The sequence below is a fragment of the Chelmon rostratus genome, chromosome 6, assembly GCF_017976325.1.
Source record: "Chelmon rostratus isolate fCheRos1 chromosome 6, fCheRos1.pri, whole genome shotgun sequence".
In the NCBI taxonomy this organism is placed as follows: domain Eukaryota; kingdom Metazoa; phylum Chordata; class Actinopteri; order Chaetodontiformes; family Chaetodontidae; genus Chelmon; species Chelmon rostratus.
The window spans coordinates 4,314,343-4,339,951 of NC_055663.1; the positions used below are offsets into that span (position 1 = coordinate 4,314,343).

Here is a 25,609-nt window from a genome sequence, read left to right on the forward strand (position 1 = left end):
TTTAATCAGGAAATCTAATTGAGATCAAGATGCTTTTGCAAGAGAGCACTGAGCGCAATTTACATAAGCGAAACACTCGCATGTTGTTGTTATAGAGTTCAGACCAAGCTTTCATTGAAACAGGGAGGTCTGTAGGTCAATGAAAAGATAATCTGGAGAGGGCACAGTTTGCAGCTTTATGATGATGGCATACAAGATGATATCATCAGGATAAAAATGGGCATTATAGAACTGAGTTTGAAAATAATTTTTATTTATAGAGTGAATAGCAGCGGGCCAAATATTGACCCTTGGCTGAAACCAATTTCAACTATCAACAGTTTAAACTCTACCAGAGAGAATGACTTGAACCAGCTGTAAGCAGAATCATCAAAATCCACAAAAAGCAACAACAAATATTGTGATGAGCAGCATGGAAAGCCTTGGACAGATCTCTGAAGAGTACAGCATGGTGTAAGTGTGTAAAAGCATCTGATCAGCTCATAAAATTGAAGTTTATTAAAGCTGTAGATGATTTTTGCCATGTGGAGTAAAAGGAGAACATGTGATTCTTAAACGTGAATGAGGATTAGTTGAACCTTGCTGGTAAAGTGGAATCAGCTAAGGGTTAATAGGGAGTGCAGTCCTTTGCTTTGACTCTTCTCATCTGTCCCGATATTTGACTGATGAAACATGAACACCTCTCTTTGATTTGATTCTGATCGATTTCCTTGTCTGATGCTCCACTTCTAATTAGCATGTGATTTTGCTGAATGGTTGTGGTGAATTTAAACCCTGATGAATCTAATTTAAAAACAGGCAGTCATACAGTCCGCACTGAGCTGCTTGAGCCGGTCGGATCACACTCGGCTGAGAAAGCAAATAAAGCTGTCAGAGTGATCGGTTGGAATGACGTCATTTCTTTGAGGAAGACTCGCGGGAGACTCGAGCACAAGTCACCCTAATCATCCTGATGGTCACAGCAGGTAGCTGTGATTCCACACAGACTCTATGTGCTGTATTCATACAGAGATGATGCTTTTAATGTTTGGTGTTTCACCAGCAGCAGCCGAGGCTGGAGGCATGATGTTTTTGGGTTGGCCGCGTGCACGTACGGACATCCCGCTCTTGTGAACGTGGTGTCTCTGGAGCGCCTCGCAGGGATTGTCTTCAAATTTGGCACAAATGTTTACTGTGAAGGTCACTGTGACCTCACAAAACATGTTCTTGTTCATAACTCCAGAATTCATATGCTACTTATTTTTAAAAAATGACGGAAATGTCTAACTAAAGAATGAACTCGTGGTCAAAGGTCACCGTGATCATACAAAACATAACTCAAGAATTCATATGCTAATTATGACAGAATTTCACACAGATGTCTTGTAGGATAAAATGACGAAGTGATGACATTTTATATCCAGAAGGTCAAAGGTCAACTTCACTGTGATATCATGATGTTCTTTTCTGGCCATTATTCAGCACCATAACTCAGGTTCACATCTGCTCAGATACTGAATTGGTAACATGAATGTTGAAACTGTGCTGATTGTAAAGATCTTCTGTGCTGCCGGGCTGAAGATGTGTGTGAAACATCCACGTTTTACAGTTTGTAGCTTCTCTGCAGCAGCATCCATATCTGAAGCATTGTAGTCCAACACAAGCTCATTGGTTCTGCTGATATTGAGCTTCAGGTGATTGTTGTTGATGTGATGAAGCTCTCCATCAGTCCTCTGTGCTCCTCCTCCTGGAAAAACAGTCTCTAAGTGAAGAAACCATGTTTCTACCTGGAATCATACGTGTTAATATAGTGATAACTTCCATTTAACCAAAAGATACACTTAATATTTTTTATTAAATCCCTTCCAGTTCTTCACTACAGATATAATATGAGTCTAGACAGACATGGATGTAAACTGTAAGTTGACTGGTTGGTGGAGGCAGACAGCTGCAAGACGACCGTAATTCTAGTTGCGTACAGACAGCGAGATAGGACATGGTTATCACTTACTGAATGAAAAAACACAAAAAAACAGATCAAAGCAAAGCAGCAGCCCCTTTCTGCCTTTTCCTCTCCTCCTGGTGCCTCATCTCAGTATACCTTTGGTGGGAATATGGAGGATATTTAATGAAAAAAATCTAACCTCTCGCACTAACCTCCCCTGACTTTTGTTCCTCCTCAGTGACTATGACTCTCTGAACGAGGAGGACGTGGCGGGGAACAACCAGTTGGCGTTTGACTTGGCTGAGCGCGAGTTTGGCATCCAGCCGGTGACCACGGGAAAGGAGATGGCTGCGGAGGCCGAACCAGACAAGCTGCTGATGGTTCTCTACCTCTCCAAATTCTACGAGGCCTTCAGGAACTCCCTGGGAAACCACGGTCAGGCTCCTTCCCAGTTCTGTCGCAGAGAGTCAAAACCGGGTCCATCGGCTTACCGTGTTTGCTGCTGTGAAGCTCTTATGTTGAGTGTTAGCAAGGGATTAAAAGAAGGAATTCAATTCTAGTCTGAATTCCAGTGTTACGTCTAAAGCTACATGGAAGCTAATGTTTTCAGGTTGAAGTGACAGTGAATGCTCAGAGGGAGAAACAATGATCTTAAATCTTAAATGTCATGTCTGGAAACATAATTTAACACTCCAGCATCCAAAACAGGGATCTGGCCGTACAGAACAAACAGATGGGGACGTGCCATGGCCAGCTCTGCGGTGCATGGGCGAACGCGGGGTTTCACCCGAACCACCGAAAAATCTGTAGTACCAAACCCAACTAAGAAAAGCTGTGAAAACAGGATCTCCTGTCTTTCCTCTCCTAACAGGAAAGCCAGAATAGTACTTTTGCCCTCTGTGTCAGAGAACATTACTACAAGATATCCATATAAATCACTGTAAGACAGTCTGGTCTTCAAAAACTGTGGTGCTACCAATCAGCAACCTCGGTGGCTGAAAAATGAAGCCAAAATGCCAAAACCTGCAGTTCCTCGAATGGCCGCTTGTGTTTGGTTCCAAAAGTGAGTCAATCCCCATAGACCCCCAGAATAAAATCCCCAATTTTACAGCAGAAACGAACAGGTTTGCAACCTGGTACACCTCTTTGCACATTTTTGGATTCACTCTGCGCTGCCAAGAGGGCGACGGCCAGAGCATCCGTCCCTTAGCTGAACAACGTCTCTTCAAAACGTCACCCATAGTGACGTCACGGAGACTACGTCCATGTTTTATACAGTCTGTGGGTGCTGATTACTGCTGCTTTGGGCCGTGTTTTTGTTGTCTTTTCCAATTCTGTCAGTTCAAAAGTCAGCATACAGTACAGTTTGTTAAAGTATAGGACCAGTTGTACTTGAAATAAGTGAGGCTCGGGGACTATTTTATCCACTGTGTGAGCTCGAGTTACACGTTACACAACCGCGGTCAGGTCGGTCCCTGCCAGAGACACGACTGGTATGCGTGCTATGTCTGTGGAAGCCATATCCAATCACTCCGCGTAACTCTGGAGGCCCTCGGCTCCGGCCCCGCCGCCACTGTGAGCTCCAGCCACGTTTCACTTGTGGCGCTTCAGTGTTACAGTCCAGCAGATGTGTGTGCCGCCCACACTGCGGTCACCACGGAGCAATCCACACCTCTGAAAGGCTGGGAAAATAATTCATCCTCACTGAGCCGTTTTCACAGTCCATTTGGTGGGAATTTACTTGCAGACATTTTCAGGGCTTAAGTGTAGGGTTTGGTTATGTTGAGTCAGCAGCGATAAGCACACTGTGTGCCATTGTACTGTGATGGTCCTGGGTAATGGAAGTTGTTATATAAAGTTACATCAATAGATTTTTTTCAATTTATCTGATACTTAGAGTCCAAGGCTGAACCCACCTTACATTATACTGATTTTATGACTCTTGATGTATCTGCGCCCCCTGCTCTCATGCAGACTCCAGCTCAGCTAAATTTAAATGCTATCTGGGGTTGACTTGGCTTTTTATGTGCAAACAAATCAGTTATTTGGAAGTTTAAAGCCCCCGTGTGTCAAATATTTAATGCAATTTAACTTAATTTAACACACTCGTGCTGTGTATTTACGTTTCTTAAATGAATTCTGCAAGTGTTTGTCAGGATCCACGATCAACGATCCACGATGGCTGTGTAGGGAAAATGCAGGTCACACTTGCAATATTTCAGAGAGTTTCATATCTGCTTACATTAGTCACATCATGTTGGCAGAGCTTCTGGGCTCTTAGCTTTGTCTTGATGGTCTGGGACACACACACTTCATTTCTCACTACCTGCTACCTCACTGTTGTCTTGATTAGCATTATCACTGCTACTACACTGCTGCCATTTCTCACTGGAAAATGTGAGGACAAGTGCTACATAAATTCACTTTTTAAACATTTCACTGGTTTCCAGCAAGTTGCTTAATTTCTAATTACAGAAAAAGTCTATAATAAAGCTATCATGATATTTTGGGAGTGTGTTTTCATGCTACAAACACGTCCTTAATTGTATGGAAATGGGAAACTTGTCTATAGTAAAGGGGTTTTCATTTAATGATAGAGTGTGAGTGTGAAGAAATAAGAAATGTAAACTTAATTAACTGTGTTTTATGTTGCAGGTTCAAGAGAACCAGATGAGAATAGTGAAGAATATCCAGCTAAAACCAGCCTCAAAGTGGTGAACCTGCCTCAGCCCAGGAAGAGGATACCCAGGGTACAGATGTCTACTGAATAATAATAAATACAGTCCGTTTACTGAGAAACATTTCATGCTTTCATTGCAGAGTCGATCTCTACCCGTCCCCGTCGAGGCCTTATTAATTCATCACCAGCACGCTATTCACTCACTGAAATCTTGATTAGGTAGCCTAAAGCAAACACATAGATGAAAGCATTGTTTGTAACATACGTGTTATCTCATCCTGAACACTAGCCGTCAATCTGCGTGGTGATTGAAGGGACTGTTGATGTCTGCTCACGAGGACAGTGTATCACATGATTAGCTCACAGCAGCAACCTTTACACTGATTGTAATCTCTGAAACTTGTACAACTCAGTGGCTCTTTGAATGGATCTTTATTGTAACGTTTTCCTGCCACAGGATGAAAAGAAACTGGAAGACGATTCTGTTAACAAGAGACGTCGAAAGGGCAACCACTACCTCACAGAGGTAACGCCAGATCTGAAATGTAGAACATTAGTAACAGTAAAAAAAAGCCCAGGTATATGTAATGTGAAGTTGTATTTAGTTGCCCACTTCCTGTAACCCCCCCTCTCACCTCCATTATCCCCTCTATGTGCCCGGCGTGGCATCAGTTGTCTTGCCACAGTGCGCCCCCTGCTGCTGAGGATGGAGAGCTGCGGGAGAACAAGGTCCGCTCCATGGCAACTCAGCTGCTGGCCAAGTTTGAGGAGAACTCCTCGACAGCGAAGACACGCAGCAAGGTGAGAGAGGGACAGACTGAAGACAGTCCCACACCAGCAGGGACCAGATTTAACTTTCAGGAGATTATGGGGGTGCATCACATGACTGACAGAGCTCCATCTGATAGGACAATCTGATCGATTCTATTCAGGCTTGACGGCTCGTCCTCAGTAGTTTGAAGCTTTTGTGTCTGAATGTCATCGATCCAATTTGAGCTATGTCATTTTGTGACTATTTAAACATTTATATGGGTTTAATTTTCATATTTTTTATCAATAAAGGGCATTTCATAAAGGGGATTTCTGACTACCATGAATTCAGATGGATGGTTTTCAAAGTTCAGTGTTTCAGTGCTTTAAATTCAGTAACTATTAAAGGTCGACATCAGTAGTGATCAAACATCACTGAGATATTAAGTTGCTTATGAGAATAATCATGGCTCCCATACATACATTTCAGTATGTAGTAGATGTAGACTGCTTTAGTAAATGTTCAAGCAGCTAAAGCTGATGATGATGATGATGATGATGGAACCTTCTGTAACATCTCCAACTTTATTTAACTGTTCACACCAAGAAAGTGCCTCATTTCTTAATGTAGTCTCGGTATGTTGAGGGTTAGTGAGACACCTCCACCATAGTGTGCTACCCTTCATCACCCGTTCTGTTGCCAGCTTCTTTGTTTCCTGTATCTGATTGCTAAAAGATTTCTGTGTGTATTTGCGATCGCTCTTTCCTTGAATCTTCTTCGCTGTCCTTTTTCATTTTTTCCTTTCCTTTCCCCCTCGCTCCAGTCTGACGAGGAACCCTCCGATCCATCCTTTTCTCCTCCTCTGTCCCCTTCCACCACACCGCTTCCTCTCTCAGAGCAGGAGGACGAGGAAGAGGAGGATGGGGCCGGCGAGGGAGAAAACCCCCGTTTTGCAAAGCCCAAGGACGCCCCCCCCCCTTCTCCTCTTCCTCCCTCTCGCCCCAAGTGGCAGGTATGCCTCCGTCTGAACACTTCTCAGCTCTTTCTGTTGAATGTGATTGGCTGCATTCCATTAAAGCATTACAGCTAATTACCACATGAATGTGTAGCAGTAATCTGATTACTTTAAATCCATACTCTCCGGTTTCCTCCTGCTCCTCGTCTCCTCTTCCTGTTTCCAGCCTTCCATCTACCTTCGCTTACTGGAGAATCCCACTGCTGTGGCTCAGCAAACCAGTTTCCTCTACTCCCCCAAATCCCCTCCCTGTGAGAGCAGCTGCAGTCGCTCTCCTTCACCCTCGCTCTCAAAGAGCCCCCCCCGCTCACCGAGCCCCCGCGTTACTGAACAGCACTACCCAGAATGCACCTCTCCTGCCCTGAAAACCAGTCACTTCTCTGCCTCTTCTCTGTGTGCTTCCAATATTGATCATTCCTCTGAGAGGTCGGAGGGCTCAGTGCAGCAGGTGAATTTCATGCCATGTTTTTCATCACAACTTTATTTAAAAAAAACTAGCAGCAACTCAGTTTTGACGTGTTCCGCCTCGATTTTCACCACCGCCTGCCGTCCACGCAGAGACTGTCCTCTAAGGAGTTTTCTGGGAGGAGTATAAAGGAGAGAGCCGTCCTCCTCTCCACCATGTTTCCTGGGTCCAACAAACGTCCTGCTGTTCCTCTTCCTCCTCTTCCTGAACCTCAGGTTGTTTATTGCACCAACCGTAATGCTTGGCTGATGTCATATTTGAGACTGCTGCATGTTCATGATAACAGCATGCATCATGGTTCCACGTGTGAAGTCAGTCAGTCTTATGCTCGTGAGGCAGCGTGTGCTTTTACTAACACCTTCAGCTTGATTTAGTGTAGTTTTCTTCCAAAAATGAGATTATTTCTTCAAATGTCTTTTTTACGACTTTTACGAGCTGGTATCCTGGATGTTCAGATCTGAATTTGCGCCTGAATTTGACGAAGCCAATTTCAGCAACCGGATATTTTGACTTTTTATTATCTTAATTAATTTGAGGGATTCAAATATAGTTATTTTTAATTTTGGTATTCAAATTTTCTATATGCATTTGTGAGCCCTAAACAATATGTATACCTGAAATTAAGTTTCTGAAATTGCACAACTTGAAATACTATTAAAAATTTTAATGAAGGGAATTCAGACCACATAAATTTGAATCGATAATTTTAAGGCTTTTATTTCAGTCTGACAAATTCAGTGATATTTAAATTTCAACATTAAATATTTAATTTCACTTCCAGTTTTCCAGACCGTTCTCTGTGTTTCTGTCGGCGTTCCAAACACACGTTCTTTTTTTAAATTTGCTTCACTAAAAGTTCCCTGGAAACAAAAGCAAACTGATACCAGTGACTGACTTGTCTGTGAGAAATTCCCTCGGCTTTTAATTTGATTATTTTCTCTCAGTTTTCATCCTTCTATTCCACTCAGTCTTTTCGTTTGACTCTTCCTCTGTAGGTGGAACTATCTACCTATCCTCCTCCTCCTCCTCCTCATCCTTCTCCTTCTGTCTCTGTGTCTGAGAGCTCCACCATCTACCCTGTAGTCCACCCTGTCCCCGACCCCACCGCCCAGGCCGGTTTCTCCTCTGCCCCCCTGCACGCTGCTGCACGCAAGGACAAGATACAGATAGACTCCTGTGCTCCCTCATCTTCCAGTGATTCTGAAAAAACACGCCGAACGTCTTCTCTTCGTGTCGCTTCCTCCGCACGCGGCAACAGAACATCTGCCGCCCTTTCTCCAACCGGCTCTGATGAGAGCCAGCAGATCTCTGATACTAACTGTGAAAATGGACACAGCAGCTCGTCCTCTCATCCAGTGTCTCTGCTGCACAAGGAGAGCTATGAGAGGCTGCGTGAAAGTGAGCAGGAGACGCACCACAAGGCCGCTCAGGAGACATGTGATGATGAGAAATTAGCTGGAAATGATCACGTGAAGGTAACAGTTTCCTTGTGCATAGCAACAGCCTGCCTGGAGACAGCCTGCTAGACAGTGCTAATAATCTGCAGGTATCCACTGACAGTTTCCCACATTAATGCGGTCTTCACTGGGATTTTTACCAATTTTAAGATTGATTATTGTGCCCGTTTACTGCAAATGACACTGCAGATTAATACAGTATAAACCAGATCCAGAACTTTGCATACACATGTTCAAATGATAATTCAAAATTGCGAGTTATATTTCAAATAACTTTGACCTTTTCGTCTGTGGCAAAATGTGAAAATCTAAAAGAGTTAGCAAAGAGTTGCATTTAACTTTAATGCATCAGAATAACCAAATAGCCATGTCAGCTGCGTTAAAGGTCCGCAGCTGCACTGAGGTGGTGTTGTATTGTTACTCTCTTCACTGAATTTACCCCCTAAATTGTTCATGTTGGATGAATTCAGACGGAACCGAAGCGTCCAGAACATTTTAGAGTTTTGTTGAGCCAACCTTGAACTTATTTTATTCGTATGTATTATTCCTTTGCCAAAAGACACAGGAACTGCTACAGCCTGGTGAAACCACTGAACTTCTGATATCACTGATCTTACAGGCTGATATTCTTGTACGTAGTGTTGCTAGCATTTAAGATCCATTTGGCTCTTGCAACTCAATTTGATGCCTTAATGGCTCATTAATATCAGCACAGCATTCGTTATCCATTAAGCAGCATCACATATTTCATATTTTGTTGTATTCATTCAAGGGCTGTTAGGAATTCTTGCTTTCATATGAGAGACACGCAGTATATGAACTTCATTCTGGTGTTCTAATCTAGTGCGATGGGAGCTGCGCCCTTGAGACCCCTAGAAGAATCCCTCAAAAGTCAGTTGTTCGCTCTGAGAGTTGTCCGACTGGAGCTCCCAGTTACATTAAAGAGGTACAAGTGGAGGCCTCCGTCGAAATGCAGCTCCAGAAATTCACAGTCAGTCGTGCTTTTTCTGCCTTTTCACCTGTCTTCTTCCTAACTCCTGTCTGGTTTCCCCTTCCTTCCTTCCTTCCTTTCCCTCCAACCCTCTTCGTCTGTGTTTCCCTGGCGGTAACCGTAGCGAACAGTCGGAAAGGTATCATCAGCCATAGATGCTAAAGCTCAGATACTGGCCATCCTCTATGAGACAGACCACAGGCCCAAGGCCACGCCGGTAAGATGCATGTGGATGTTGCAGAGACGAGTCTAACTCAGTTTGTGGTTTTTCCTGTTTTGTTTTTTTTTTTTTTTTTTTAATGGAAGTCTAACACAGCTTACACGAAGCAGCATCGTCACAAAAGCTTGATTTAAAGACAAAACAGAGAAAGGAAGAAAAAGATTGCTCTTGTCTTCCATGCTGCTCCCGGCTTATACAACATATAATCTGCCTTTTCTGGCTCTAGTTCCCGGGCCACAGAGGGTTGAAGGGGCTCTGTCTTCTTGAGAGCAAAGCAAAAGCTCGTTTGAAAAAGCTTGTTAGCTACAACATGAGACTAAACTGATGATGATCAGCCCCGTCCTCAAACAACGCCTCCGATGATTGTGTTGTGGATTTTAATCACATCAATTGAACTTGAGTCTAACTCCTGTCACGACTCTAAGTATTTGACTTGATCTGTGAAGGGAAGGAACTGGCACTTGACTTGAGACTTGACATTGGATGTTGCTCACTTGAAAAGTGAATTTCATTAAAGTAAAAGCAAACAGGCAGCAACTTCAGCCATATTAAAATTCCACGTTTTAGATGCTGAGCTTTATTACGCATAATAAACTGTTGCTAGATTTTCTGACCTGATGCATGAGTTGATTTTCAAGATTTCACAGGAACACTTCCTTCAGCTTTGCTGCTTGTTAATTTTACATTCAGGCTTTGGGAGTTGACTTGAGACGAGCCTTAAATGAGTAGTTGGACATTTGGGAAACATGCCTTTTTGCTGTCTTGCTGAGACTTAGACGAGAGGCTTGATGCCACCCTCGTGCTTGTGTGGTTAATACTGCATGAAGTTACAGCCAGCAACATATTATCTTAGCATAAAGAGTGGAAATAAGGGGAAACGGCTAGTTCAGCTCTGTACAAAAATGGGAGTAACTGGAACATTAATGCTCTGTCATACTTACATTCAGTAAAATGAGATCTCAAAAAACTTGTAAATAATGCTTTATAATACAGCTGCAAGCCTGTTTTTGACATCATTTACCTGGTAATGCCACCTTTTCCACATTGCACCTACTCATAGAACACTGTTTTTATGGCAGCGGTGCAGCTGCTCCTGACAGTTTACCATCTCCCCGCTGCAACACATCACTGATTTGTCTTGTGTACTTTATTTCAGCCGTCCCTGTGGAATAATCAGCACTGAATATCCTGAAGGCAGCATGTAACACCTGTGTAAACTTGTCCTGGTCTTCTCCCTCTCAGTGTGTGGTACGTAAGGACTTCCCTCCCGGGCTCGGTGGCAGCGACATCTGCCACTTCTGCACCAAGCGGGTGTACGTGATGGAGAGGCTGAGTGCCGACGGCCACTTCTTCCACCGCGAGTGTTTCCGCTGCGACGTCTGCAACTGCACCCTCCGCCTGGGAGCGCACGCCTTCGACTCACAGGAGGGTACGTGTCGCTGTAGCTCGAGTGTGTTCAGACATATCGGTTGGCCGTCGTTGATGTAGTTTGATCAGTTCGTCAGATGAAACACTGTAAATCTGAACTTCTCTCCTTTTGAGCCTTGTTTTAGCCCCTTGTGTTACACAAAAATGTTGACGACGTCTCACTTTAGTTTTTAGATTTTCAGAGGTTTAGATGAATCATTGCAATTTTTGAAATGTTGTTTTGTGACAGTGTGCTATTTTAGTGAGGTTTTTTTTTATTGTACTGGACTGTTTTTTATTGTGTGCTTCCTTCACAGCAAAGTTCTTCTGTAAGATGCATTACGCCCAGCACCAGTCCAGCACTCGCATGTTCAGGAGGAGAATGGTAAGACTGCAGCTACATACAAGAAACAAAACAAGCTTGCAAAAGGAACATTTCTAAGAAAAATTTTTAGGTGTGTTTGGAGCCAACTGATCGTTTTGCATCTAAAAGAAAATGAGCCGTCACTCTTTTACCGGCTCGCTGTTGCTCTGCTCCTGTGTGATCAGCTGGTGCAAACAGGAATGGCTTACACAGATAGATGCTGCCATCCTAGAAACAGAATCCACAAACATTAATATCTACTCATGCTGCATAGCTGACTACATGATGGGGAAGTTTTCTGGAATGACCTCAGAATTAAGTTAGTTACTTATTTAAATTTGTGTTTTGGTTGAATTCAGAATGGCAGGAGCCTAATCAGGCAGCATACCTACAGGTTAGTTTTGATTTATGGAATCAGAGTGAATCAATGTCTTCTTATTTTCATGGATTATGAGCACCAGTCCAAAAAGTGCTTATGCTTTGGCTGTAGCACCACCTATAGGTGATATACAGTAACAATTGTTCAATGGCTTTATCTACACATGTCTACCAAAACTGTTTGCAATCCAGTGCTGTGCTGTGGCCTAAATGCATGTTAGGTCAATAGTCCACACCTCCAAAAGCAAATGTAAAAAGGAGCAAATATGATATGTAACAAGACGATTGGATGAAATATGGAAAATCAGACATGAAAAAGTGCTGTTCAAATTATAAAATGGTGAAAAATGTAGTTTGCTGAAAATAGGAGACGCTTCAATCCAACAGTAAAAGATTTTTCATTTTAGTTATTGGCCAAAAACTCCAAATGCTTTATAACAATTTGGTGCCACTGTTGGCAGCTCCTTTGTATGTGGAGAGCAACATTATAAGGAACCTGTGTACCAAGTAATATTATGTCTTTAGCATGTAGCATGTAGCATGTTTGAGACGTGAACAGTGTCCACACATTCAATTATCTTTAATTATCTTTTTTTTATTATTATTCTTATATATTTATTTTGGTGCCTCCCCACCGGCAAGAGCCGTGCTTGTGTTTTCGAAGGGCCGGCTGTGTGTAGCATTCCTGTGAGCGCAACGTCTCAGGAACTAAATCAAACCAAACTTGGGACAAACGTCCACTTGGACTCAAGGATGGACTGGTCAAAGGTCACTGTGACCTCATAAAGAACGTTTTTGACCGTAGCTCAACAATTCATACGCTAATAATGACAAAGTTTCACTCAAATGTCTCATCGGATGAAATGATGAAGTGATGACTTTTCCAAAAGGTCAAAGGTCAGCTTCACTGTGACATCATGATGTTCTACAAAAACACTTTCCTGGCCATTATTTAACTCACTTAATGCCCTTTATTAAATTCCTAATTCCAGTTAGCTATTTGTATGCAAACCAAATGTCAGATCACTACCATGAATCATGGTGCAGGTCTTTTTGTGTATGTTGCTCCAAAACTGTACATCAAAAAGTGTCATAAGAGGAAAAATAAGTACGCAGGATTAAAATAGTTGGACTTTTGCAGCTTTGCTAAAGAACGCTTAATTGTCCAGTTCTGATGTATTTATCTTTTAGTTTGGGAGTAAATTCATTGTGTTATTTGTTTGATGTGTAACAGAGCGTTATGATGGATTTCATCATTTTCCTCCTGTGTCTTGCTTTGCGTAGGAGGAGCGCGTCACGCCCTCGTCGTTGGACGGCGGGAGCTTCTCGGCGATGGCCGGCGTCCAGATCCAACCCCCAGGTACCCTGGTTTCCTTGCTTAGGCGAGGCCTGAGCTGGCCGAGGCGTGCCAGCTGGGCTGTGTGTGTGTTGCCTCGACGGCTGTTTGGAAGTGTGTGTGAGTCTTTCACAGCTGTGGGGTCTCACGTCAGGAGCTACTCGCACGACTATCTGTTCCTGTATGAGCTGCTGAGCCTGGGCTGCCCTCTGCTCTGCATGATGCACGAGGTGCTGGGACAGATCTACCAGGAGCCCCAGCTGGCCCGGCAGCAGCTCATCGGCCACCAGCTCACATAAGACGGGGAGTAACAGGTTGACCTGTTAGGAGCCCAGGTGGATCTGAATTTGTGCTCTTGTACTGCCAAAATGGATGAATCAGGGGTTTCTAAATGTCATCATTTTGAAAACAATTAATATCTGTGTTTCCAACATTCCAAGTGTTTACGGTCATTTTAGTTTTGTGCTTTTTGAAGCTTGTATTCCGTGCCTGGTGTGAATTTTGCCTGCAGTAACAGTGACCAGCACAACAAAAAGCCATCTTAAGCAGATTGTCGTACATGTACTCAGACTGTTTTGTGTATTTAAGTATTAAATGGTACATGTTGAGCTGACTTCAGGGGTGATGCATGAATGAAATGCTGCAGCCCTTGTGAATTCCTCACTGTTGGTAATTAGCGCAGGTCCCCTGGTACGTGTTTGTTGACTGTCAGGGTCTCCTGGTGTTGTACCCTGCTGAATGCATCTCTGACTCACACGGGCTTGTTCCAGACCGCTAAACCGGTGGGAAACACCTGAAGGTATTAGTAACCACGTTGGTGTCACACAGCTGTCACCTCATGTCATCTAACAGACAGTTGAATGTTGAGATCTCGGTGGTCAGTTTGTGAAGTTCCTATTTCTCCACATGACGTCTGTTCTCTGATCCAGCGATCTTGTCTGGCTCAGAACAACCGATTTGATTGGCACTAAATGTTGAACACTTCCCAGTCAGGCTATGAAGCGCCTGAAAGAATCGATTTTGATAACATACCAAAGACATTTAATCGCAGTAGAGTAACCTGGAACATGCCCTCTGACTCTAACCTCGAAAGCCATTTGGGCAACGTGGTTTCTCTTCAGTGAACTAGAATAATGTGAAGTACGAGTGACCCACATGGTTTCTGATGGTACACTGACTCTGCACACTGCCTGCTGCACCTTAACTCTGCACCATAGAGATGTGCAATGGAAATGCCAAAACAGTATTATTATTCTAAGCATTCTAACAGTATTATTATTCTAAGCAATTTCATTTGAATTCCACTTATGTGCTAGGTGTGAGTATTTCACTTTGATGTGTATTTTGTTTGTTTGATAATAGACTGATTTCACTTTCTATATTCAGGGCTCGGTATTTAAAAAATAAACACAAGTGGAAATTTGTTTTGGATATTTAAAAATAGCAAAAATGAAGCAAATCAGATGAAAGTCTTGATGGAAATCAAACGATGAAAAGTTGGACTCTTCACTTTGTACTGCCTGGAGAGATTTTGAGTTTTGCTTAGAGGACCTGTATTTACGTTTAAAATACAGAACAATCCAGAAGTTTTGGTTGCATTTGATTGTCAAATCTATCAGAAATTCAGTTTAGACTAAACTGTACTTTTTTTCTTATTCAATCTGAGTTTTTTATATATATATATAAGAAAATCAGTACAAGCCCAGAACAATTACCCTTATCTGTAATCATTCCAGGCTGTTTTTTCTTTTGTTCCCCTCAATGGTGGAAATATGTGCTTAAAGGTATACCATGCAGGATTTTCCTAAAAAACACGTACACAGATTTATACAAAAATAATCCCTCTCGGTCATCACGTAGGACACACTGGAAGTGTGTGTGGTGTATTTATCCGTAGAGAGCCTCCCCTCTGCCTCTATGTTCTTATTGATTGTCTTGTGACTTTGCTGCGTTCAGGTCGTTTCTGGGCGTCGTGCAGACTCCATGAAAACAGATTGACCAGGTTACAACACTATCTTTGTCTCTCTCCAATGCTCTCTGTCAAGGATGTACAAAGAGCTGCAGGTGTGTGTGTCTGCTGTGTCTGTCTGACCGAGGACACACACACACACACAGAGCAGAGAGGTAAACAGCAGGACGACGCATTCACAGAAAATCCGGGAATGCGGCACCTTCCCACAGGGTCGTGTGGAGGTTTGGCCGTGTTTGTTTGTGCTTTAGAGCGTAACCACGATGAAGCAATCAGAAAAAAACGTAATAATTTCTCTAATTTACTGCTTTGTTCTCAGCGATCCCTCCCTTCGTTCACTCTTTATACCACTCGACCGACAAATCCTGCATAGTGTCCCTTTAAAAAAGCAGAATCCACAGAAGACTGTATATTCCTGACTCAGTGAACATGTTTCACCTTGTTATTTTTAAGTTTTGCAATTCTTTTGTAATTTTTGACACTTGTTTTTGTTGCATATTCTTTGTTGTAAATCATGCAAATTTAGTTCCGATCGTTTGCTTTAATTGTGCAGAATTAGGGGTCAGTTCTGTAAATGCACTGTTGGGGCACTGACCTGTTTTTGGGCAGTTCATTTCGATGTAATGTCTTATTGTAATCACTTTAATGCCAACAGTACATTTACTTGTAATTCTGAGCGCTCTTTGTTCTTTCCATCTTCCATCCTCCTTTTTTCCCACATCTCATTCATTTTCAATCACATCTTTTTTATTTTTTTTTTCCAAATTCATTTTTTTCTCTTTTGTTTGCTTCATTTTTTTTCACTTCATTTCGTTCAGTCTGTTTCAAGTTTCCAATGCTGCATCCTCTGATTGGCTGATTCCCGCCAGCGAGGAAGGTGACGATTGGCCAGCTTCAGTCATAAGCTCTGCTGCCTCTGTCTTTCCGACCCTTCCACCTAACCCAGATTAACCAATCACAGACCAGCACGAGCCCTCTGAGTTTTGCACTGCAGGAGTCGATGAAGGTGTTATGTGTAGCATCGAGATATTAAATAGAATTCCAAATTAAATATGATACCTTGGATTGCTTCATATGACATTGTTACAGTCTGTTATTATTGATCCTACTCCTACTTTTTATTCTGATAAAAAAAATCAGATGACCTTTAAAGGATTATTCTGTTTAGCAATTGTGAACAAATTCCATAAAAATACCAAAACCAACAATTTGTTAGTCTGTTCTTCAACACTGTAAACGTTGTTGGAAGTGAGTGGGAATAGTTAATTGATGCACACATAGCACCTTCCAGTTGGTTTTGTTTGTCTCTTAGTCGATAGGTTGGCGTCATATAATCGGAGCTAACCCCGCTAACACTCATGCTGTGCTGTGTTCCTCCCTAACCCCCCTAACACCGAACATCCATCTGAATGCCCGTGAATCTCTCAGCAGCAGCCTCCTTTCTTTGTCGGGCCCGTCTGACGGTAACGAATGTGTCCACGTGTCTGTGGTCTGTCTGTGGTTCCCTCTGTTTCAGAAGGAGGCCTCCCCCCCTCAGAGCCCCTCTCCAGATCTCTCTCATGTTCCTCCTAGACTTTGCTCAGGAGATCAGCAGCCCCATAGCAGCTTTTTGCACACTGCCAGATACAGCCTGTATTCTGTATGTTTCATAGTTTTGTTTATAACAAGTCTTGAAGCAGCCTGCAAGCTTTATTTGTTGTCCACATTGATAATTACTGTAAAATTGCTTAATTTATGATATTTATAAGCTGTAAATATATTAAAAAAATAAATCAGTTTGATTACAGAAATAATTTGCTTCGTGGTTTGTTGCCAGTTAGTGAAATAATTCCAAACAAAATCTTTAACATGATTGAACAGTTGGCATTCGGGGTAATCCCATAATGTAATGTTCCATTTCAAAGCATTTCCATATCTGTTAACCACAGAATTAACAACTTCATCAAAAGGCCTCTGAAAAAGCAAATCCTTTCCCCACCTCTGTGCTGAGTAGATGTAACACCAGCCACACAAATCATGTTCACAATCACAGCTTTTGTTAACAAATAACACGTGCTTTGTAACCTCTGATGAAAAGCTGAACAGCCTTTAGGTCTGCTGCGGATTCGAAGGTGGGCTCAAACACCGCGCGCTCGGGCAGGTGGCTTTAAAAAGCTTCTGCTGCAACGAGAGACGACGCTCACTTTAATGCAACATGAAAAAGGGCCAAAAACATTAGGCTGATCGCACAAGGCTCGCTATAATCAAATCCTGTCGAGCTGAGTTAAATTCACCCTAATTGAAGTCGAGTCCAGTCAAGCTGAACAGAATTGAAGTGAATCAGCTGTCGGCTCCTCCTGTCGGCTTCCTCGTGGGTTCTGCTGGTGGGTCTGCTCTGTCCTTTCCTCTGGGTTCGGTCATCTGTTTTATCCTCTTCAGCCAAACCGAAGTGAGCTCATCAGCTGAAACAGTCACGCTGATGAAAGCTCTGGTTATCTGATGGCTGACAGGCGCACTGCACACAAAGGTTGTGTCAGGATTTGTTTCATTTCTTTGCTGTGACCAAGTGGAATCACCTTTGGGAACATTCTGTACAATGTTGACTTCATTACTCTGTGAGTACTGTCATTAACATGTCATGTACTGTGTTTTATCAGCGCTTGTGTTGCAAATAGAACCGAACGTTTTACTGTGGAGTTAAAAAAGTGGAGTGCACTTTAAAACAGCATGTGTCACATTAAGGAGCACAAGTATTATTTTCACCAAGTGCTTTTACTGTATGAAAAGTACGTTAGGATGTTTGCTACCTTCTTTGATAAGCTGCACTGATTCAGATGATATAGTCCAGCAGAGCTGCTAACCTGTTGCTCTGAGGTAGACTCCCAGTGAGGCGTTATGCATGAAATGAGCTACAGGCTAGTCTTTTTTACTGCAACTTAGCTGTGCATTAATTGAAATCTAGTTAAAGCTTAATGCCCACATACTGTCTTTATTTGCAGGCGGGGCATCCAGCTTGCATTCAGAGCAGCTGGAGAAAGGTCAGAAAAGAGGTCCTGAAGACACAGAGATGGCTGTTGATGCTCTGGATGCTTCCTGTCTAGTCAAACCCAAAGCACAAGATGCTGCAGGGGTCAAGGGCCAAAGCCAGGACGCTTCCAAAGGTGAGTGTGCAGCACCGGGTAAACACCCTGCCTGGCTGAGATAGCTAAAGTTATTCCCTCTCTCTTTATTAACAAACGTACTGTGCTGCACTAATGGGTTTTCAGCCTCTGTTGTTACATGAAAACCTGATCTTCCCTGAGGGAGAATCTTAAACTGGTTTGAACTTTAGCGGTGACTCTGCTGCATAAGTGTGTGTTTGTGTTGGAGTTCCTCCCCCCTGCTGATGTCTGGCCGATCAGGGTGCGGCTGACGCACTGTCTGCTTTCTCCCACACTTCAACTTGAACATTTCTGCATGTTCTCACTGGTTTACGTGGTCGCAGCAGATTCTTCTGTTTGCTTCTACAGTTTATAAAGAAGAAAATCTTGATAGTTTTTAATATACTTGATAGATTGGCCTGTTTCTCAGTTAACACACATAAAAATCTTCCATGTGTTCATCCAGACAGGCTTGTGATACGCTCTTGTAGTGTCTAGTTGCACACGTACACAGAAGATGCCCTGCAGTAAGTGCGTGTTGAGGTTCCTCCCCCTGGCCGATCAGGGTGCGTCCTCAACAACTATTGGATGCAAGTTGATACAGTGTGACTGTCCCTGACTTTGCCTCATACCTCTTCACATCAATCATCACAAATCATGTGACGTGAAATGCTGCACGCTGAAGTGTGGAGAAGCAGAGCAAACGTTGTTTCTTGAAAGCGCACTGCAGAGGATTTGGTCTGTGCTGTTATCATGTAACAGGTTATTTGACCTCCTGTCTGTTTGTTTCGCTCTCTGTAGATCCCTCTAACACCAAACAGAATAATCGATGGAAACGGAAGATCAGAGCGAGTGAGTACCACAGATTTTTTTCCTTCTTTCCTTCCTTTTGTCCTTACAGAAAGACAAGAAAAGGCAGTGTACAGTACGCATGTGTGTCTGAGGTCAGTACAGGTTTGAGCGCTGTTGTAATGCTCTAGTTGGAACATTAGAGGTCAGTATTGTTCTCTTGTAAACACATAGCGAGGGGTGAGCTTTGTTGAAGTCATGGAGAAGTTGTTGAGTTGGTGTGATTCACAGGTAAAACACCGCAGTCATTGCCAAACATTTAAAATCACCTTTGCTTTGACTGTTTTTTCAAATGTTGCAGGTGTATCAGATTGATTGTTTTCTCCAATAACACTGCACATGTGCACAGTGGAGGTTTGCCACTGTGATATAAGGTTAATGCTTCACAGTGGTTGTATTTGAGTGGATGCACCACAACACCTTTGCCTTAATGCAAATCTGAAGCTCAGTGTCTCTTCTTTGCTCCACATTTAGCCTACATCACTTATTCTATGCTTTTCTTGTGTTCCATGAAGACTGTTTTGTTACACATGCACCCTACACAACTGTGTAAACCTGTTGCACACATTTTGACTTGGAACAGAAGTAGCACAGGTGTTACTGATAACATTAAAGATGGCTCGGTTTTATTCATGCATCCCAACGAGGCATGACAGTGTGACAGTAAGCCAGCATGCACAATACCAGCATCCTGAAACAGAGGCAGCTAAATGCAATTCAGCCATAATTAGTTTTATTATTCACATTTGTGATTTTAATGTATTTTAAGTGTTTGGAAAACTACAATAAACAACAGAGCTTCGGGAAGTTTTAATAATTGATTATTATTTAATAAGAGCCTGAATGAAATGAAAATCTCTAAGATGAAAATGTGCAGCATTTATTACACTCATCTCTCAGATGCATGTGTGGTAAGTACATCTGACCCCATGGGGCCGAGAGCTGGAAGTCATCAGATGTTCTAAGTCTAAGTGTGCTTTCTTCCCTCGTGCAGCCTTCCCTCTGATCTTCATGAAGCACTTCCAGAGGAGCTGGCCGCTGGACAAAGACGAACCGGAGGCTGTCCCTGAGGCGGACTCTGACTTTGAGGAGATCACTTCAGCAGAAAAGCAAACTGTGTGTCACATGAGATTTCTTCTTTGTCGTATTAACACCACATTTAGTGAACATGTACTATTAGAACAGTCTTACCATTGATACCAATGCTTAGATATATTTAATAACCTGCTTTGCGCACTGACAAGACTCCTGTTCTCTCAGAACTCTGAAGGCAGTTCCAAGACATCGGCAGATACCCAGAGTCCCTCGGGGGGAAGTGAGAAAAGTGAAGAGCGCTCGGCTAATATAAAGACGGTCTGCAACTCATCCACCCCAAAGAAATGCTTGAAGTTATCTCTCTCTGAGAAAGAGAAGCTTCTGAACTGGGACATGCTGGTCACACCAGAGGAAACTGTAATAAACAACCAAAACTCACATCAGCATAAAGACCAGGTGGAGTTACTTATTTTTCTGGAGAAGAATAAGCCTGCACATGTTCTACTTTACCTCTCATTACTCCTGCCTTCTACGGTATAATGCAGTTCATTCCACATTATGTTGACCACGTTTTTCCTGACCTCTGATGTTTTATCAGGTACAAGCAGAGACAGAGGCAGATAAGCCTCAGACAGGCTCAGGCCAGGACAGGGAACCATCCCAGAGCCAAACCTCAGCCTTCCAGCTTCTGGCCAACGCCTTCAGGAGGACATTTAGTTTGAGCAATCCCTCCAGCAGCTCCAACACTGCCATAACAATGTTTGTATAAAAGACTTTGCTCATGCTTTATTGTAAGCACCACATTAATGCTGCTGTAGGCAGAAAAAAGTTCAAATTAAATGTACCCACATTTATTTTTTTCTGCACCAGGAGGACCAAACGAGACGGCCCCCGCAAACAGAGGCCCATGTCAGAAGGAACGTTCAGCTTTAGTTCCCTCTTCAGCAGCGCGGGTCCGGAGTCGTCCAGAGATGGCGAGCGTGAGGCTCGGTGGGCGTCTGTGGGGGCCGATCCATGGGGGGCCGGGCAGGACCTGCCCTCTCTGTTGCAGCAGGTGTCCCTAAAGGGTCGAAGAGACTCTGGAGGGGTGTTCTCTGATGACACGACCTCCTTACCCCGCAGAAGGGTCAACTTGTTCTCATCCCTGAGGCTGAGGAAGAGGCAGGAGTCAGAGAGCGAGGGGCAAGACCTGGAGGTGCAAAAGGAAATCAGGACGATACTCACCAACCTCAGAAACAAAGGTCAGAGCAGTGATTCCCAAACATTTGGGCGCATGATGTTTTAAGCCTGCATGCAATGATCTTTGCAGCACACTATGAGCACAACACTGACTTACTGACACCTTGTAAAGTTGTTATGGTGAAGCTGTTAGCAGTCAACACTTGCTTATTAACACATCCAGGAGACGCAGAGCAACATAAACAATCATTTGGAGTCATGTTTCAGGTGATCTGACGAACATAAATCTAACAACTGAAGAAAACATCTGGCTCTTTACCTGCTAGCTAGTTGCTAACTGTTGTATACAAAAGGTTCACTGACCTTTTAGATGCCTGCTGGAAACGATGCTGATTAGAGCATTGAAAGACCCACCTTCTGTCTGAATCGCTATTGTTTTGTTTGCTTCTCCCTCTCTCCTAAATGCACTGGCCTCTGTGGTGCTAGGAAACAAAATCATATCCTTACACCTGCATTATTTTTTTAGCCACTTGGGGGCAGTGCGTCGAGCTGAATACAACATTAACATTTCTGTCTTAGTAAGTTCATATGGGGAGTGTACAGTCAGTTTTACATTCACTTGGACTTCATACAGCACGTTTTTGACCATGACTACATTACATGCATACATACACACTACATTCATCCACTAATTCTGACAAAATTTCACACAAATGTCTCATAGGATAAAATGATGAAGTGATGACATTTTATATCCAAAAGGTCAAAGGTCAACTTCACTGTTTGATCATGATGTTCTTTTCTGGCCATTATTCAACACCATAACTCAGCAACAGACGGGGAGACTGTGACCATATTTCACATTTGCTCAGATACTGAATCGGTGACACTAATCTTGGGTGTCCACCTTAAAACTGTGGTGATTGCATAGATCTTCTGTGCTGCCGGGTTGAAGATGTGTGTGCAGCATCCACATTGTATCTTTTTTGCAGTAGCATCCATCTTTGAAACAGCAGGCTGTAATTCTAGTTTGCTCAAGGTCCTTCTCTTGTATTTATTTAAAATTCATTGTATAAAAGCCAGAAGTAAAGAGGAGAATGGCTTCTGTCTTTGTGATGAACCAAATGTCATGGATGAAATATTACCAGTTTTACAAGTTTTACATTTTCTTTCATGCAAACTTAAAATGTTCACACATTCAATCTTTGCTATTCTCATTCTGTAAGTTTCTTTTTCTTTTCATCCAGCCTCTCATCAACAGAATCTGGAAGAGTCTTCCTCCAGTGACAATGAAGACGAAAACCTGACGTCCAGTCAGAAGGTTTGTGCAGACCGTCGCTATGTTCTAAAAGGCAGCGTTACATGTACTGCACTTACACGTGTGTGCATTCTCTGAAACATTCCGTACTTCCTGTCCCAGCTTTGTCCAGAGAGACAGAGGAGGAGGCAGGAGAGGACGGTGGCCCAGCAGGCTAAAAGAGAAGAGCTGAAGAGGCTTCACAGAGCTCAGGTACTCTTCTTTCCTCTTAGACTAACTCTTGGCAAGAAAGTGAAGAACTGTTTTTCAAAATGTCAAACTATTCCTTTAACTCTAGTAGAATGCAGGTAGTTTTTTGTGTTGTCCAGGTTTTGACATACATGTCTCCAAGATGTCTGCCATGACCCCAATACAATGAAGGTGAATGGAGTATGATTTGCAGTGCTCGCAGCATCCAAAAAGGCCATTTACAAATGGCATCTCTGACCAGAACTGATGTCCTGTATACTCTGAATGATTCATTCATTGTAACTACTTCCTCGTAAAGAAAACCGACAAAACGCGTGACAGTGTGTTCTCTGCGTTATGTAGAATAACAGGGACACTTTCTGGAGAGAAAGATATTGCGGGGGATTTTTTGTCGTGAGCAACATAAACTAAATTCCTTTCATCTGCATTGCGCAGAGGTGGAGGCAGAAATCTCAAGAGAAACATTTCTCAAAAGCTGGACAAATAATCATGTCCTTCGGTCGTGTGTGTCATGTGATGTCCTGCTTTTTGCATCGCGCAGGCCATCCAGAGACAACTGGAGGAGGTTGCAGAGAAACAAAGAGCTCTAGAGGAGAGAGGAGTGGCTATAGAAAAGATCATAAGAGGAGAAACAGGTACAGGTTCACGCACACAAAAGTCCTTCAGCCTGCAGACATTGCAAAGCTACTTTTAATGACAGAACTCTAAACCATAACACCTCGCTTCAATGTAAGACAACAATACAGCTCAGTGGAATTCCACTGTGAAAGCATCATTCTTCTTCTTCTTCTGTGCACATACTTCTCAGACCATTTAGAAGAAAGCATTGCCTTGTAATCCCTGCCTGGTTAAAAGCCTCTACATACAGTTAACGGCTGCACTCACAATAGACAGCAAGACTTCATTGTTGCTTCATCTTTTTACAGCACAGGGCTTTGTTTGTGCTCCAGTGAATAGTGAGGTCTCATAAGGTTGAAGCAAAGCACATGGGCTGTGTGTGTTTGTGTGTGTCTTTGTTTGAGGTTTGATTCCAGCGTGTTTTCTTTTATCTTTTAATGTCTTTACACAATTAGTATAAAACTCTGAAATATGTTTCTCTTTCTTCTCCGTCCTGCCTCCTCCCTCCCCTCTCTCCTACCTTCCTTCCTTTGTTCCCTCTTTGCTTCCTCACTCCTCTTCTGCCAGAATCGTCCCTGACAGACGACAGTGACGAGGCCCAGCTCTACCAGTCCTGGTTTCAGCTCGTTCTGGAGAAGAACAGATTGGCGCGCTATGAGTCTGAACTCATGATCTTGTAAGTGACTGCATCAGATCACACATGGACTAAAGACTTGCTGGAAAGCTTAGGTTATGTTAATATTGTTGAAGTTCCTAACCAGTGGAGATCACCCAATTTTCTCCTCTCTCTTAGCGCTCAGGAGCTTGAACTGGAGGACACTCAGAGCCGACTGCAACAAGAGCTACGACACAAAATGGCAATAGAAGGTAAAGGTGGAACATGCACACAAACACACATGACATGAAATTCTTCCTACCTTCCTCTGCTCTCTTCCATCTCACTCCAGACACAAAGAAGAGCGCCTCCGAGTTGCAGGAGGAGCAGGAGATCCTGTCGGAGATCATGAGGACGGTGGAGAAAAGAGACATGCTGGTCTCCATACTGGAGGAGCAGAGGCTGAAGGAGAGGGCCGAGGACAGGGACCTGGAGAGCCTGGTGCTGTGCAAGGGCTACGAGTTTCACTGGGCCCCGGCCGATGACATCTGGGAGCAGGAGAAACTGGAGTGATGGCTGACTGTTGAGCACCTCTGTGGTGAAGAGCAGGATGGTTGATGAAGGGTAGGGAAGTACTGCAAGGCCTCACCTAACATCACTTCAAAGAAACAGGGTGAAATTTTACCGCGATGGTTTGTGTCTGGCGTCTTCTTATAAAGCAGGGAGGATGGAAATGCAGTGAAAGAGTATGCGTTTATTCACCCTAAAGAAGACGCGTATCTCGCGTCACTTTGCGCTGGTGTGCTGAGCTCAGAGACTGACACTGGATGGAAATGGAGCCTGAGTTTCCTTCACAGCCGCTGACCTTGTTTGACCTCTGTGCTCAGAGGTGTCACCTGTCATGGCCCGGGCTGACACGTACCTGAAACTGGACGTACAATATGGTTAACCACTTGTGATAATGTGACTGACTGCCTTGTCAAAGTTTGGCACACCTCATAAACCAAACTTCCTGCTTAATCAACAGCTGCTGTGTGTGGTTGCTTGCCTTCGGAGTGATGGATTTGTTATTGCTGTTGTAACACTGTATAGTCTCACTGGATAATACACCGAACGACTCCAGACTGTCCCTGAAGTTTTAGTGTTTTGCACAGCGTGATCTGTTTTGAATCAGCGTCATAAATCCAGAGATGTGCAGTATGTAATTCACTGTTAGTCACTCTTTAGCTGTGTGTGTGAGTGTGAGCACATTTTAATATTGTTGCTTTTTCACTTTGTGCTGGAATACTGTCAAATAAAATTTAACTGTATTTACATCCGGACGTCGACTTCTTCCAGCTCCCCCCAGGCGGTCAGCAGCGGCAGCCTTCAGGCAGAGACGCACGGCTTCGGTAGTGTCACGTCGTCCTCCGTTTCAGTCGGCGCCCCACTCTCCAGCGGGGCCAGGATCCTCCTGGCGGCGCAGGCAGGTCGCGGCACTGCAGCGGCAGCCCTGTGTCAGACGAGCCGTTCTGTCGCTGCTTGAATGTTTCGATGAAGCGAAACAAACACGACACAGTGAAAAAGTTTAGATCTGGATTTGTATCTGGATTTTCTCAAATTTTTCTTTTATGTTATTTGAGTAGGTGATGTGATTTTTATATTTTTAAAAGAATAATAAAAGAGGATTCGTTTTTTGGCGGAAATAATTTAATAAAATAAGAGTAGAACAGATTTAGAGCCACTGACCCATCGTCACTCAGCGGCCGA

General features: G+C 43.3%; 1 protein-coding gene across 2 annotated transcripts in view; it reads left to right on the plus strand.

Moving 5' to 3' along the window:
* The window catches only part of mical2b (microtubule associated monooxygenase, calponin and LIM domain containing 2b), a 59,894-nt gene extending 34,718 nt beyond the window's left edge, over positions 1 to 25,176 (plus strand). Inside the window, exons 13-37 of one of the 2 annotated variants that reach the window (XM_041938225.1) lie at positions 2,163 to 2,359; positions 4,580 to 4,674; positions 5,062 to 5,130; positions 5,277 to 5,405; positions 6,179 to 6,367; positions 6,537 to 6,832; positions 6,925 to 7,051; positions 7,832 to 8,311; positions 9,138 to 9,239; positions 9,409 to 9,501; positions 10,747 to 10,933; positions 11,229 to 11,296; positions 12,938 to 13,013; positions 17,937 to 18,098; positions 18,879 to 18,929; positions 19,921 to 20,042; positions 20,187 to 20,417; positions 20,560 to 20,720; positions 20,832 to 21,202; positions 22,388 to 22,461; positions 22,561 to 22,650; positions 23,189 to 23,282; positions 23,833 to 23,941; positions 24,059 to 24,132; positions 24,213 to 25,176. In XM_041938225.1, coding sequence (XP_041794159.1) covers positions 2,163 to 2,359; positions 4,580 to 4,674; positions 5,062 to 5,130; positions 5,277 to 5,405; positions 6,179 to 6,367; positions 6,537 to 6,832; positions 6,925 to 7,051; positions 7,832 to 8,311; positions 9,138 to 9,239; positions 9,409 to 9,501; positions 10,747 to 10,933; positions 11,229 to 11,296; positions 12,938 to 13,013; positions 17,937 to 18,098; positions 18,879 to 18,929; positions 19,921 to 20,042; positions 20,187 to 20,417; positions 20,560 to 20,720; positions 20,832 to 21,202; positions 22,388 to 22,461; positions 22,561 to 22,650; positions 23,189 to 23,282; positions 23,833 to 23,941; positions 24,059 to 24,132; positions 24,213 to 24,433 — 3,868 coding nt within the window. In that variant the 3' untranslated portion in view covers positions 24,434 to 25,176. The remainder of the gene's footprint in view (positions 1 to 2,162; positions 2,360 to 4,579; positions 4,675 to 5,061; positions 5,131 to 5,276; positions 5,406 to 6,178; positions 6,368 to 6,536; positions 6,833 to 6,924; positions 7,052 to 7,831; positions 8,312 to 9,137; positions 9,240 to 9,408; positions 9,502 to 10,746; positions 10,934 to 11,228; positions 11,297 to 12,937; positions 13,014 to 17,936; positions 18,099 to 18,878; positions 18,930 to 19,920; positions 20,043 to 20,186; positions 20,418 to 20,559; positions 20,721 to 20,831; positions 21,203 to 22,387; positions 22,462 to 22,560; positions 22,651 to 23,188; positions 23,283 to 23,832; positions 23,942 to 24,058; positions 24,133 to 24,212) is intronic. The other variant, XM_041938224.1, reaches the window with a different exon arrangement.
* The last annotated feature ends 433 nt before the right edge of the window (positions 25,177 to 25,609 follow it).